The sequence below is a fragment of the Tasmannia lanceolata genome, unplaced genomic scaffold, assembly GCF_043159265.1.
Source record: "Tasmannia lanceolata isolate RefF3 unplaced genomic scaffold, GAP_Taslan_0.1 ptg000003l, whole genome shotgun sequence".
NCBI classification, from domain to species: Eukaryota; Viridiplantae; Streptophyta; class Magnoliopsida; order Canellales; family Winteraceae; genus Tasmannia; species Tasmannia lanceolata.
The window spans coordinates 63,846,429-63,862,175 of NW_027518680.1; the positions used below are offsets into that span (position 1 = coordinate 63,846,429).

At 40.2% G+C, this 15,747-nt stretch overlaps 2 protein-coding genes across 2 annotated transcripts; both read left to right on the forward strand.

The window, feature by feature from the left end:
* Window positions 1–684: 684 nt before the first annotated feature.
* LOC143858503 (putative LRR receptor-like serine/threonine-protein kinase At4g37250) lies at window positions 685–3,827 on the forward strand. The gene is made up of 2 exons (XM_077369144.1): window positions 685–2,697; window positions 2,785–3,827. Exons 1-2 carry the CDS (start codon window positions 1,071–1,073, stop codon window positions 3,465–3,467), a joined length of 2,310 nt encoding a protein of 769 aa, XP_077225259.1. The 5' UTR covers window positions 685–1,070; the 3' UTR covers window positions 3,468–3,827.
* Window positions 3,828–9,047: 5,220 nt separating this feature from the next.
* Window positions 9,048–15,574, forward strand: EB1C (end binding protein 1C). Its single transcript, XM_077369167.1, has 7 exons — window positions 9,048–9,408; window positions 9,507–9,662; window positions 9,841–9,947; window positions 14,078–14,297; window positions 14,373–14,486; window positions 14,633–14,944; window positions 15,156–15,574. The coding sequence occupies exons 1-6, from the start codon at window positions 9,301–9,303 to the stop codon at window positions 14,906–14,908; spliced, it is 981 nt and encodes a 326-aa protein (XP_077225282.1). The 5' UTR covers window positions 9,048–9,300; the 3' UTR covers window positions 14,909–14,944; window positions 15,156–15,574.
* Window positions 15,575–15,747: the final 173 nt, after the last annotated feature.

The window sequence follows — 15,747 nt, forward strand, 5'->3', positions numbered from 1 at the left end:
ATCCCAAAATAATATAATATTAAAATCAGGTAAAAGCAGTTGTAATTAAAAAATTTAGAGTCCAAGGTTAGCTCTTGGGGTCCACTAGGGTTTAGTAGACCTAAACCAAAAAACAACTAAGTCACCCATGTGAAAAATAAAAATAGGGTGATGATATTTTCACCCCCCTTCTAACGTGATTTGACATAAAGTTACCCACTTTTCACATAAATTAGGTTATAAGGGGGGTGTGCATGTAACGCAGGGGAGTGAAAATATCAGCTCCCAAATAGTAAAAATGCTAATGGCCAACAAGTATGCATGAGAAAAGAGAATGGAGATTGCTTGGTGTACTCTGTCGGCTCCCTTGTGTTATTTTCTTCACACCCTTTTTTCACTTTATCGGTGAGACAATCATGAATCATGTGGTAGGTCTTTCCTTCTGTTTTTACCATGACCAGAGAGCAGTCCAGGTTGATTGTAAAAACTGTAATAAATGAATAATAAAGTCTTTCGGTGCAGTCTACCACCCTCTTTTTTATATTGGCAGCCCTCTTTTATTACACTTCCCTCCACTCCCACTGAATTTTTTTTATAATGTGCTTTCGTTCTTTCTTTCGTCGCTTTCTTTTTACCCTCCATCTTCCCAAGTCAATTTGGTCTCAATACTGACGTGGGTGTCCTGTAGCAACAAAGGTTAGATTCCTCTACTTTTGAAGATTAGTGGGTTTTTTTATTCCTACCTTTAAGTCTTTAATCCGCAAGGTGAAGCGTCCATTAATCATTTCCTTTTGTTTCAAATTAATTACAGTCTGATGAGCATGTTTTTCCCTTCAGTTTTTTTCATTCCCACTAAATTTTTCTGTTTTTTTAACCCTCTCTCTCTCTCTCTTTCGTCACATGCATGCTGTTCTCAGAATCTCAGAGCACAAATCCCAGTTTTTAATTTTATATTCTTTCTTTCTCCTCTCCTTATCGATTTGGTGAACGAACCCCCTGCCAACAAAACCAGTATTACGAATATTAGGTGTTTTCTCTTCTTTCTCTGAAGAAGAAGAAGCAGAGGAAGAGATGTTTTGGGTAGAAGCAAAATGAGTTCCTTCCTCCATCTCTTGTGGAGAATCACTTCTGCTTTTCTAATTCTACTTCTGAGCTCTCCAATTCAACTTACTGGGTTGAGTTCAGATGGGATTCTCTTACTTTCTTTCAAGTACTCTGTTCTCAGCGACCCTCTCCAGGTCTTAGAAAGCTGGAATTACGACGACGAAACCCCATGTGCTTGGAATGGAGTCACCTGCGGGGGAATTGCAAACGACACGTCGTCGTCTAGGGTTATCAGCTTGATTCTTCCCAACAGCAGCCTTCTGGCTTCTATTCCCTCTGACTTTGGTTTCCTCCAAAACCTCTCTACTCTCGATCTTTCCAACAATTTCCTCAACGGAACCCTACCGGACTCCCTCTTCAACGCCACCCAACTCCGTTCACTTTCTCTCTCTAACAATGAGATCTCCGGCGAGCTCCCGGAGCTCGTCGGAAACCTTAAAAGCCTTGAATTTCTTACCCTAACCGATAACGCTCTCAGAGGAAGAATTCCTGAAAATCTGACCACTCTTCCTAACCTAACCACACTCTCTTTAAGCAACAATTACTTCTACGGTAGAATTCCCGGCGGATTCGTGCAGATAGTGGATCTAGATCTGTCTTCGAACCTTTTGAATGGATCCTTACCGTCGGATTTAGTCGTGGGACAGAATAATGCTTCTCTCAAGTACATGAATCTGTCGTTTAACAGTCTCTCCGGAGAGATCTCGTCGGAATTCGCAGCTAGATTTCCTTCGAATGTGACGTTGGATCTTTCATTTAACAATCTGACTGGGGAAATTCCGGCAACAGAGGCTTTGCTCAATCAAAAAGAGGGATCTTTTGCAGGAAATCCAGATCTGTGCGGGAAACCTCTCAAGAACCAGTGTTTGATTCCTTCAACTCTCTCTACTCCTCCAAATGTCTCCACATCTCCTCCAGCCATCGCAGCCATTCCTAAAACCCTAGATAGTCCCATTAACAGCACGACGAATACGACAACGAACAGAACCAGTCAAGGAGGGCTGAAACCGAGAGTGATAGCCGGAATAGTCGTCGGAGATTTGGCCGGAATGGGCATTCTCGCCATGGTTTTGATGTATGTATATCAGGCGAAGAAGAAAAAAGAGAAAACAGTAGAAAAGAAAACAGAGAGAGGAGGAAATGCGGAATGGTCGTCGGATTCCGGCGGGTTTGGATGGCCGTGCATGAGGAAGAAAACCGGCAACGATGAAGCCACGTCAGAGACTACAGGCTCTGAATCAGAAGAAGAAGAAGAAGAAGAAGAAGAAGATAAGGCGAGGAGTTATCAAAAAGGGGGTTCTCTTGTAACAGTAGACGGAGAATCAGAGCTAGAGCTTGAGACTCTGTTAAAAGCTTCTGCTTATATATTGGGTGCCACCGGTTCAAGCATTGTCTACAAAGCGGTTTTGGAAAATGGAACCACGTTCGCAGTTCGCCGGATCGGCGAAACCGGAGTCGACCGGTTCAGAGATTTCGAGAACCGGGTCCGGCTTATTGCTAAATTGCGCCACCCTAATCTACTCCGCCTCCGTGGATTCTACTGGGGTGATGACGAGAAGCTCGTTATTTACGATTATGCCCCCAACGGCAGCCTCGCCAACATATCTTCTTACAGTAAGAAAAAGAAAACATAAACACTGCTTTTAAGGTGGGTTGTTTTTTACTAAATCCGCCCCCTGACTTTGTCTTTTTCTTTCGCAGAAAAGCTGGGTTCGTCTCCATGTCATCCTCTGTCGTGGGAAGTGCGGGTGAGGATAGCGAGAGGAGTTGCGAGGGGGTTAGCATTCCTGCATGAGAAGAAACAAGTACATGGTAATCTGAAACCTGGGAATATCCTGTTGGGTCCGGATATGGATCCGAAAATCGGAGATTTTGGGCTGGAAAGGCTCGTTTCGGGGGGCAGCGGCCAGTCCGGTAGCTCGGCCCGGCATTTCGGCAGCAAAAGATCGACTCAATCCCGAGACAGCGACTTAATCGGAGCGAGCCCGAGCAGGATTGGGTGCGCATCTCCTTATCATGCGCCTGAGTCGCTTAAGACACTGAAGCCAAATCCCAAGTGGGATGTGTACTCGTTTGGAATCGTTCTGCTGGAGCTGCTGAGTGGAAGGATTTTCTCCGAGTTGGAGGTGACTCAGTGGAATGCTGGGTTCGTTGTGGAAGATAAGAATCGGGTGTTGAGGATGGCTGATGTGTCGATTAGAGCTGACGTGGAAGGGAAGGAGGATGCCTTGCTGGCTTGCTTTAAGTTGGGATTCAGTTGTGCTTCAATCAACCCTCAGAAGAGGCCTTTCATTAAGGATGCACTCCAAATCCTTTATAAAATCCCATCCTCTTCTTCTTCTTCTTCTTCTTCTTCAAATTATTATCATTATCATAATCCTTAATTAACACTAATAATAGTGATAGTTATTGTGAAAATTTCATGACCTGTCAACAAAACCCCTTCCTTAATTCTAATACATGTATCCTTTGTATGTGTATGAGTGTATGTTTTGTGTCTTGGGTTTGGAGTGATATGGGGAGAAGGGGTTCTATTGTTTAATTAACTTGTTTTTTTTAATTAATGATGATTAGGGAGGACAATTAATTGAGTAGGAGAGGAAGATGAGACTTCTAGGATTTTCCCTTGTTATTTTTTAGTATGGGTTGAGAATTGAGACATGTATTGTCTACTTGTATGTATGATTGACTCATCCCTCGTTTGTTATTACCATATTGATGATGGTGTAAGGATTTGTTGAGCAGTTTCCTCGAAATATGTTGTTTGTTATATTTTCTTAATTTGGTGGGTGACTGCCCGACTTGAGAGGATGGCTAGGGATTAAGATATCATGTCATGGTGCACCTATGGACTATGGGTAGCCTTGATATCCACTTGTGTTCATAATGCCCCTCGTGGTCAATGGTTTTCTCATCTCAAAGACCTACACCTTGACCTGATCTAACTAGGAAACATAAGCTATCTCTCTCTCTCTCTTTCCAATCCCTAGAAAACCAACCTAACCTGTCTCTCTTTCATGGTCTGTCCTCCAACTTGACATTTGTCAACTTCCTTCAATGCCTTAGCCATGCTCTCTTTGGAAAAGGTTATGTTTTACCCTCATTTGTCGTACTGTGAAACTATCATTTCTATCAAACTTATAGGTATTGAATTGGATTGAACTCGAATTTATTGTCATAATGATCAAAGAGATTGAGAATAAAAAATGTCCTCTACTTCTACAAAAGCAAATGCAGTGAGCCCACATCAGATGTAATAAAGTAGAAAATCAACTAAGAAAATAAGAACACAAGATTCAACCTGGTTTGACCTATCTCCCACTATATGAGAAAGATATAAAACAGAATTACAATAGGATTAACCCAAGATCCACAAATCATAGTCCGTCCATTTGTCTTCTCAACATGACGTACACCAAAAAAAAAAAAAAAAACTCTCAATTTCACACCATATCTCATTGGTTTTCTCATCTTAGAGGCCTACACCTAGCCTTAGTCTAACTAGGAAACCCAAAATCTTTCTTCTAGTCTGACTAGCTAGGATACTAAAAGGAGTCATAAGGTTGAGTCCCACATGCGTTGGAGATGTCAAACGGGCTTATTGCTTTGCTTCCTCGTCCTACGTCTATATATAAACACTAGAGACCCACTTTTAGTCAAATTAGCTAGGATGGGCCTATTCCATTTAAGCGTAAAACATGACAATAGAAATGCAACAGTTTAGAAGTTTTTTTTTTTTTTTTTTCAAAGAATGAGAGAGAGAGAGAGAGAGTAGGTGGAGGAGGAGGAGACTGTCGGTTGTTGGGTTAAGAAGATAACAAAAGCAGGGTGAAATGACCAGTGTAAGGGGTGGAAACATACATCATTTTCACAGTAGAAAAGTGTACCCATCTTTTATTATTTAGCTGTACATTTATTTGTACTTTCATTACAAGTGAAATTGTAGATTTGATGGAATTTTTATTAAAATCCATCTCAAACCTATCACCTTTAAATGGGAATTGCTAGCGTTCATCGCAAAAGGCTTTTTGCGGCTGGTCTGTCGCACATCAGACCAGCCACCTCGTGATTGAAGACAAAAGCTGTTGTCTCCATTCACGAGGTGGCTGGTCTGAAGTGCGATAAACCAGCCGCGAAAGGCCTTTTGCAATGGACCTTAGCAAATCCCCCTTTAAATATAAATGTTATCGGTTATGTGGATAAAGTGCTACCCAACCCATGTAAAATAAGGATTCCATAAAATACTTGGGAATTAAGCTTGCCCTTAAAGTAGGAGGGCCTCTCTCTCTCTCTCTCTCTATACGTAGAATAGATTAATATTGGATTCAGATGCATATAAGCTTTCAACTCTTGTGTCTATTTTTATATCCTAAAACAAATGTGATAAAAGCCCCTTTTTTTTGCATTTATCTTGTTTGCCTGAGGACAAATATCGTTGTAAAATATAACATGAAAATTATTTTATTTGTATATTTCTAACTATTCGTAGAACTTAAATATGTTAAAGTATAAAAGATAAATAACACCTTCCTCTAACAGCTTAAGCTTTAGGAGAAGTTGGTTAGTTAACATGGTATCAGAGCCAAAGGTCTAGAGTTCAAACCTCTCGGATAGCAAAAATCCACATGCGATGGTCGGCCCAAAGTAGGACCACATGTGCCACGTGTTTGCCAAGTGGGCCACACGTGCGGGGGAGTGTTAAAGTATAAAAGATAAATAACACCTTTCTCCAACAGCTTAAGCTATTGGAGAAGTTGGTTAGTTAACAAAATATGAACTATGGCTCAATTTTGGTGACCCGTCCATTTGCAAGCCACGATCGGATTGGATAGTCCAAGCACAATTTTTTAGTCATTTCATATCATCTTAATGATGTGGTCCCCTAATTGAAAGGCTTTCTCGATCACCGCTAATGTCATGTGGGTGGTTGGAGAGTTCGATCATCCCACAAATACAGCTTTTAGTCATTTTATCTCGATGATGGGGACCACCAATTGAAAGGCTTTCTCAATCAAGCTAATGCGGTGAGTGATTAGTTAGTAATATCTGATAATCACAATATGTTAGTCATATCATTTGATAATGGGAGGTGAAAAATCCACCCCTTTAATTTCCTCCGGTCGCCCCTACTACCGTTCAGGCTGGGGAATATGACTAGAAAAGGAATGTAATATCTATTCAAATGATTGATTCTAGCAATCCAAATGCATCCTAGTGGAGGCACCTCTCTCTCTCTCTCTCTCTCTCTCTCTCTCTCTCTCTCTCTCTCTCTCTCTCTCTCTCTCTCTCTCTCTCTCTCTGTGTTACAGTCACCACCTACGTCCACACAAACTTCAAAAAACGCCTCTCAGACCCAATAATATCCTCCACCAACTCAACCAAAATCCACCTTCTCCTCCCCTCACTCAGCTCTGTGGTTGAGTGGAGATTCTCTCATCTTCTGTCCTTTTTGAAATGCATGTGAGGGAAATTCATTGGTCCTGGTCCTGTCCTCAAGCTTCAGGGAGAGCGATGGTGAGGGCTTTCTCGTCAGTGTAGCAAATGGTGCGGGGGTAGGGACCCTTAGAATGCAACTTTACGAGAGAAGGATAGAGAGTGGCGATTGACAATTGAAGGGCTTCTCATTCACTGCCATCTTAATACTTTCTTATGCTAAGTCTGTGAAAAAATTTGGTCAACTTTATAAGATGGATGCATAAGGAAAAAGGTGCTAGCGATGGCCACTTCGTCAATAAACCAAACCATTTATTTGTTAGGCCTTACTATGGAAGTGTCATGTGGCAAAATCCAATCTCATTGGATGATTCTAGCCATCCAACTTATAGCCTAAAATGGCCAATGAGGGTAGATTTGTATCCATGGTCCATGGATAGCAAGGCATATGAAGTAAACAGTTGGGATCATTGAGCAAGTGAATCCACTTGAAATTTTGTCCACTCATATGAGCATCCACCGCATAAGGACTTTTTATAGGGTGCCCATGTGCACCCCATAAAGTACAACACTTAGTTTGCAAAGTGTGATTGGGCAAAAAAACAAAATAAAAAGGGTGGCCTAAAAACGCGAAATATTAGAGTTTAATAGTGTTGTTCAAAAACCGTAGTAAAAAAACTGTAGGTATTTACCTCGTAGACTATATTTCATGTAATGTCGCCGTATAATGGTAAGTAGTGTTTGGTTGTCAACCTCGTAGAGTAATGGTACGGGACGTCATTACCAATACATACAGAGAGGAGAGAAAGAAGGGTGAAAACACATAGGGTGTGATGGGGTTAGAAAAAAGTCGATGAGCGATGGTGACACGTGGCGCCTGATCCATATCACTCGCCCTAATATAGCCCCAACAGCTAAGGACGAAGCCGGGCTCACCAGTCCATGGACGAACGAAGGGCTCCCTCCCACCTCCAATTGAGCTAGCCATCCGATCTCCAACACGTGACCTCCAACCAGGATCGTGCTGGGCAGTCACCGCCTATATATTGGTCCCCTGACACCCGCTTCCTTACCGAGCCCTACAGCACGACTCCGTCCGCCTCCTCATAGGGAGTGGGTCACAACAATCAACAGTTAAAAAAGGGAAGAAACTTCTAATTGCCGATGGCCCTGGTACCCACAGCATCCGAGATCGTGCCTCACTCCCCAAACATTCAATCAGCTTTGCTCTACACAACAATAGACTAGACCGCAAAATATCATTATCCACCCCAATGAATAGTATCGTAACAAGTCGCCATTACACCGAATCTTGGAGTACGGCATGCTCGCCTATAAACGGAGACCCTCCTCTCCAAACCATATAATGCCTTCCTCTTGGCTAAGCTCTCATTATGTTGATCTCGTCATTGACTTGAGCGTCGAAGGGTTCCCGGAGCTAAAACTCCAGGTGGTCCCCAAAATTTTGCACAAGGAAGGGAGATAAAAATGGTAAAATTAAAATTTTAAACTTATTTTCTATCTTAGGGATGATTGGAAAGGGGGGCATATTTTTTTTAAAAAAGGGGGGTGAGTATAAAAAAATATTAAAAAATAAAGGTATTTTTTTTTCCAAAAAATTAAGGGGGGCAATTGTCCCCCTTTCCTTTCAAGTGGCATCGCCCTGGTGGTCCCTAACTTATTGTCTGTGGGTGCAGGTCCTGGGTCTGGTTTCCTTCTCACCACCAGTACCTCGACGGCAAGCAAGATTAGCATCATCTCCGCCGTTCAATTGCACAAACAATTTTGAGCATACTCAAGGGTGTGTTTTGCAGATTAGTGAGAATCTTCAGAAGCTAGTTCGGAGCCAAAGAACCTCATTTTCAACCTCACAAGAAGTAGAAAAGGGGGAAAATGGGTTTGGCGGGTTGGGGTTACCAAACAAGATTTTCACAATGTTTGCCTCTTAGCATTCTCCACACCGAAGGGTGTGTTTGGCAACTATTCTTTTACGGGATTTCCCCCTTTTAGGGGTGGAGAACGACGAAAGCCAAAAAAATTTCAAAAATCATGTTCGGTTGGGTGACCTTCTAAGGTCCGTTTCCAAAATTTATGCTACTTTGTCGACTGAAAAATAGGATTCCTCAAAGCGATAAATAACCATTTCTAAAATTTCTCATCACTCCGTTTCCGCCAGATTCTTTAGGTGAGAATGAGAAGTGTTGCCGAACATGCCCTAAAACATAGAAAAAACGCATTTATGAATGGTAGCAAAACCCAACCATACTTTTCAAGAAATTCCAGCAAAAAAAAATCCATGCTGGTGGTTTTTGGCTTGGATTTTGCTTGGGAAGTGTGTACATCATCAGACAATGAATGATTTACCAAGAAACATATTCCTCGTAGTCTCCAGGGATTTCAATATTATATTGGCAACCAAACAAAAGGTTTTGCTGACATGTTGCCCAAGAAAAACCCATAAGCCATCATGGCTTTTTTGTGCAACCAAACAAAGCAAGCACTGTTATATAAAGAGAAAAATTACGTTACAAAAGATCCCCAAAAGTTCAAACCCTCGTGACACAAGATTCGAACAAGTGTAGGGCCAGATCGCGTATCCTCTCTTACATAACCCAACTCGAAGCGTTTCTACAATTTGAATTGCAATAAAAAATCAAGAATCCCGCTCGATCCACCTTTCCAAACAACTTTCCTCATTATCCCGCTCTCTCACATTTCAAATCCCCATCTCTCTTTCCTCCTCCGAAGAGAAAAAAAAGAAATAAGAATTGTAGGAAGATCGAGATGGCTAGCAACATAGGGATGATGGATTCGGCCTATTTCGTAGGAAGAAATGAGATCCTTGCTTGGATCAACTCCACCCTTCACCTCAGTCTCTCCAAAGTAGAAGAGGTAAATCAAAAACCCTATCTCTAAAATGGTGGTTTCATGTACCATGAATCTAGTTAGTACAAATGAAAATCTTTTTCTTATGTTTTTGTAATTACAAGTCTGCGTCCGGTGCGATCCAATGTCAATTGATGGATGCTGTTCATCCTGGAATCGTTCCGATGCACAAGGTCAACTTTGATGCGAAGAACGAGTATGAGATGATCCAGAATTATAAGGTCCTTCAAGATGTCTTCAATAAGCTCAAAATCACCAAGGTTTCTTCTTCTTTCCCCTTTTCTATTTACCCTAATTTCCAGATCTAGTGGGTTTTATTTTCTCTTTGTTGATTTCAGTACTCGGGTTTTGATTCATTGTTTGTGGCTCTGGCTTATTTTCCTTTGTGTGTTTTTTTTTTTTTTTTTTTTTTAAATTCCTTTTTTATGTTGGTTTTAGCATATCGAGGTTAGCAAGCTTGTGAAAGGAAGGCCTCTGGATAATCTGGAGTTCATGCAGTGGATGAAGAGATACTGTGATTCCGTCAATGGCGGCCTTTTGAATAAGTAATTTCCAGCCAATCCTTGTTTGTAATTTTTTTTCTTTTTTTTGCTAACATTTTTTCCTTTTGGATTTCGTGGAATGGTGATTCTAGTCGCATCTAAGGTTCATTTCTACAAAATATGGTGAAAAATAGAAAGGTTTCTTCGAATTGCAATTCTCTCCATTGTTTATGCTCAAATTATAATATATTTCAAGTGAGAACATTTTATATTTTTACTAGCTAGTTTCTTGTTACACACACTATTTTATTCGAATTTGAGGGCTCTTAATGAAAATATTAAAGAAAAACACATGAAAAGATGTATTTTTCTTTCTTAATCATCATATTTTCTGTATTGTATTTGATTGTATACATAGAAAGTATTGCAACTGATTTTTTGGAAAATTACAAAAGGTAGGATTCACTTAAAACATGTGCATAACGTTTTTGTTGACAAAAACATTTAAAAGATCAAAATTATAGTAAAACTTTATAGGAAAACGACGAGAATTATAACAAAAAACTTTTGCTGAGTTGGAGTCCTTGTTTTTTTTTTTTTTTTTTTGCGCAAAATGACTTTTGCTTGGTTGGAGTCCTTCATTTGCAGCCTTTTCCTTCATCAAACTTTTCTGTTTTAAGAGTCTTCTATACTCCCCCTCAAAAACTTGGCTAGCGAGAAATCTATAAGCTCAAATTAGTTCAGAAACATGTCTCAGGGTAATGGTATGGTAAATATGTTTGCAAGCTATTGTTTGGAGGTAATGACGCCTGTGAAGAGAGATACAAGGGCCACTTTCTCTTGTACAAAATGATAATATATTTCAATGTCATTTGTTCGTGCATTAATGAATGGATATACTGTCACATAGAAGGCACTGATGTTAGCACATAAGAGTGTACCCAGTTGTAATTGCATAGTCCAGTAGTCTTGTAGAAGAAAATAATGCCAAATAAGTTCAGCTATGGTTGAGGCCTATGCTTTGGAACTTGAGTGGGTCACTGTAGGTTGTTTCTTGGTGCAACAAGGTGTTGGATCGTGTGGCCATCAGCCCTTGATCGGAAATGCATGATGATCTGATCATGGCCATTGGTGAAGATCATCACGTGACAATCCCTTTAAATCAAGAAAAGTCAGTCACTGGTGAGAACCTGGGAAGCCTTAAAATCCACACCCTCGTGAGAGAACACAGTGTTTCAATTGAGAGACCATACCCTAACTCTCTTTCAGTTTCCTTTTTGTACATCGGGATAGCTTATCAGCAAAGATCTTCACAAGGTAAGCTGTTGGAGCCAACAAATGTGCAAAACCTGGTAATATGTCGGCAAGTACTACAACATCCAACCCAATTGGCATTCAATAAGGCATGCACATCCACGATGTTGCGATAAAAAACTTGTATTCCTTGGTCAAGTGTGCCACTTACATAGCATATGATATGCATTCTAAGTTGATACTAACAAGTGATTTGCTCATGAGTGCATTGTTAGGCAGTATTAACCATAGTTTTAAAGCTCCCCTGTGTTCACGTCGACTCCCTTTTACCTTGGTTGCGTTTCGTGTTCTGCATCATCCGTATTTTGACCTACAGAGTCAATAAAAACTTCTTTGACTCTCCCAAATTATGATCACGTCAACAAAGTACCCAGCTGTGCCAACCGAATGCTTGACCACATCGTGCTGAGTCAACAAGGATTTTCTTCGGCCGTGTTCCGTGCCGCATCTGCGTTTTTAAACACTACTATTAACAACATAGGAAAGATCCATCCTAGTCATGGTGAGATTTTGCAATGCTCCAGTGGTTCTCCTATACTGTGTAGGAATATGACATAAAATGGTGTCATGGAGAGTCGTTGGTATAATTGCCATTGGAGTGCTGATAGGTTTTAAACTGGCCATATGATATTGATATAGTAGATCATGTGTCCTGCCGTGTATAATTTGTTGGTAACATGACCTTCGATAGGATAGAATGGAAGAAAATGATCCACGTAGAAGAACCCAACTAGAACTAGGATTAGAGCCGGGTGGGTAGATCCCTTTTACCTTTTTCATGAATTTTTTCGAAAGGATTCATTTAGCCGACCCCAACTAGTTTGGGACAAAGGCTTTGCTGAGCTGAGTTGAGTTGTGTACACGTGTCCTGCCGTGTCCCCAAAGATCTCAATGAATTTTATTCAAAGGTTCAATAGAAAGATAACTTGATGAAATAAAGGGACTCCGACACTTTTACTTGACTGACAGCTAGTGCAAACAATATTGGTGTTGTTTTTAGTGAAATAAACCCATTACTATGAAGAAGAATTCAAAACTCTTTCTTGTGGATGATCATGATTTTGGTGCTAAACATCCTCTGTTGCTGCTTGAAATTGATTTGGAAAATTTGCTTCCATTGGTGGTTCATGTATGGCACACAGTCCTTGTCTACTTCACGATACCAGTTTTTGTTTGTTCTCTAATCCTTAATTTCAATGTTTGTCATTAAAAACAGAATAGCATGAATAATTTATGTCAATTGAGCTACTGGAATTATTATCTTTATTTTTGTGCAAACAAAACATCCTCCAAGAGAATAATTTTAGATCCATTAAGAATTTTCCCCTCTCCAATATGAAATATTTTTGAATTTTTCCCAACGTTTCAAAAGGCGGATGCGAGTCAAAATGTGGCCAAAAAGAAAAATCTCTAGCACGAGAATTTGAACTCCTCTGAGAACATCAATTCTTGACTAGGGATGTTTTCTCTTTTTGATTATTTATGCGAATTTAATATATATGTGATCAGCTTAATGTAGTTGGAAAGCCTATTCCCGAACAAACTAAGTATTTTTCTTTATTAAATGAACATGGACCTAAATATGAGTGTTTCACCACCCACATGTTGAAACCAACCATACTCTCAAATGCTGAAGTCATTCTGCTTTTATAAAGCCATGAACAACACAACTAAGGACAAGAAACTAAGAAAGTGATTCAACTAATCACTGTATGACCTTCTACGACCATTGATAAGACAGTCGAACTAAAAATTTGATCTGATTGAGCCCTCAGTTTCTATTTTGGACAAGTTCATATTTTTGGATCACTTTCAATTTTGCCATCTTTCTATTTTTGGTATGTTGTTATCCTAGTCGTGGAGGCTGTCCACATATCTAGGGCCCATACCTCATCCTTGACATATCACCCTTATACCCTCCTAACCTATGCCTAGGCCTCACTTAAGCCACTTAGTCACTATGGTCTGTTTGGTTGCCGGAATTTTTTTGGCTCATGGGATTTTTGTGGAACAAAAAACTCCCTGGGAGATTGGTGGAAAAAATAAAACTCCCTGGAAGTATCCCGGTATAATAAAAATCCCATGTTTGGTTGACCGGACTATGGTGGGAAAAAAAAATGCTTTGTTTGGTTGCTTGAACTGTTGGGAAGAAAAAAATTCTTCTTTTGGTTATTTTGGTTCTTGGGAATTCGTGCGGAGTTATTTTGGTTCCTGGGATTTTTTTTCCCAGGGTAGGGTTTCGTGCGGGGTTATTTTGGGCCCACCATATAACCAGCAACCAAATATGGATTTTCTGCGGAAATTCCACAAAAGTCCCAAGAAGCAAAAAAATTCCAGCAACCAAACGGAGCTAAGTGTTTTATCTTTTTTCCCATTGGTGGCCTCATAGGGCCAACCACTTAAGAAAACCTAGCCATAGTATGAAAGACCTTGGAGAGCATTAAAGAGTAGGTTTTATGTCCTTCGCAGTTGATTAGTACCTTTACCTCGATCACCCTACCTTTGCAATATTTTCTTCTGAGCCCTAGTTTGCTTATTTTTCTTTACTTCACATTGTGGACAGATTGATATGCCCTTGTTTTACCTTATTTATAGATGAGATTTTCCTGATATGGCTATGTATTTGCAGATTTTTTATATGGTGCCTGTCCGTCAAGTACCGTGTTAGAGGTACCGCTGTTGATATTTGATCCAACAGCAGCCCACTTTTTAAGAGGCTGCTGTTGGATCAAATACCAAGGGTGGTACTTTCATCGTACCACCTACAAGGGACTTGACTGTTAGGCACCATATACTTTCTCGTATTTAAAAATCTTATTTTTTGCATAATTCCGGGGCATACACATTTTCCTATTGACTGTTTATAAATTTGAATTCAGTTACAATCCCTTGGAAAGAAGAGAGGCTTGCAAAGGAGGAAAGGAAACAACCAAGAGAGCTGCAACCACACAAGCTTCAGCCAAGTCCTCCACCACTGCCCCCAAAACCCATCCGTCTCATAGTACCAGAAAGAATGATGTAAATTCTACCAATCCGGTAAATCCATCACTTAAGAACTCTAGACCTTCTTCCAGTGAAGGACGTGCTTATGACGAGCAGGTAATTTAACTCAATACAGCATTAAGAGATTTTTCCGTTGAGACGATTGGAAATCTGACTTTGAACTATTTGCAGATTACTGAGCTGAAGCTGTCAGTGGATAGCCTTGAGAAGGAGAGGGACTTCTACTTTGCCAAGTTGAGAGATATTGAGATACTGTGTCAATGCCCTGAGATAGAGAACTTGCCTGTAAGTAGTGAACCTCTTTTGTATGTATTTGTTTGAATGGATTTTAATTGCATTTTTAAAGAAGTAAGACCTTTGTTTCCTTGTTTAGTTGAATGAATTAAAATTGTATTTTACTAACATTATTATCACCAACTCTTAATTTACAGGTTGTTGGTGCAATTCAGAGGATTTTGTATGCTACAGATGACAGTCCATCTGTGGTGTCAGAGGTCCAGGCCATGATTTCCCAACTCCATAAGCAAGATCATTTGAGTCCCATTCCTGAAATAGTTGAAGACAAACCAAAGCTTGAAAATCCAAAGAGAAAAAACATCTCGACTCTTGAGGTTGATAGAGCTGCCACTTCTACATTGTCCCCAAGGCAAAGGCTTTCAGATGTCTCAGATGTTCACCACAACGGCTCACCCTTAACAACCTGCTGATCCCTTTGTTGATGATGATGGGGATGTCACTATCAGGTGCAAAGATTACCCTGCCATTATTTGTTTTCCATCTTGTCATATACTACTTTTCTCTTGTGCATATAAGTAGGGGATTTGGGCCTCATACCTAATGTTCAAGACATTACATAGTCTATATAACTAGGCATAAGGCACTTCATTCTAGACATAATTTCTTTATTATGTCTCTGATAAGTGACTAGAAGTTGATCTCCTATTTTTGCTCCAGGTGCACTGCGTGTAGTGGGCTTTTGCTGAATCCTATGGTCTTTTAAACCGCGGGGACAGCTATTTGATGGAACCATTTTCTGAATGATTGAACCTGAACTTGAGGAGGCATTATATTTCTCAAAACTGATAATTCTAAATGTGACTCTACACCTCACTTGTAGTTTGTTGGTTTCCTATGTGCTGTGATTTTCATGACGTCATCTCGTTCATCAAAAGAATCAGCTAGCTACTTTAGGCTTGAATTTCATATTAAACTTGATTTTGTTTTTATTCTGTTTCTTCCCTGTGTCTCACATATCCAGGGCCTGCTTTTCATTTCTTTTATGTTGGAAACGAGTGGTTTGAGACCTTAATATTTTCTGGATTTTTATTGGGAGCATATGGTGTATCCTGTATGGCCATATGTTGAGTGTGTGAGATGTTCTCCTGTTCTTGCTTTTTATTCTTGAAATCAGTTACAGTCACATAAATGCCAATGACCTGATCACATGCAATTGGTTCATTTGCCGATGAGCAGCAACTGTCTCTTTTCATGCATTTTATTCTGCTCCAGATACTGTCCATGCCTACCCGAAGTATGTCTATTACCG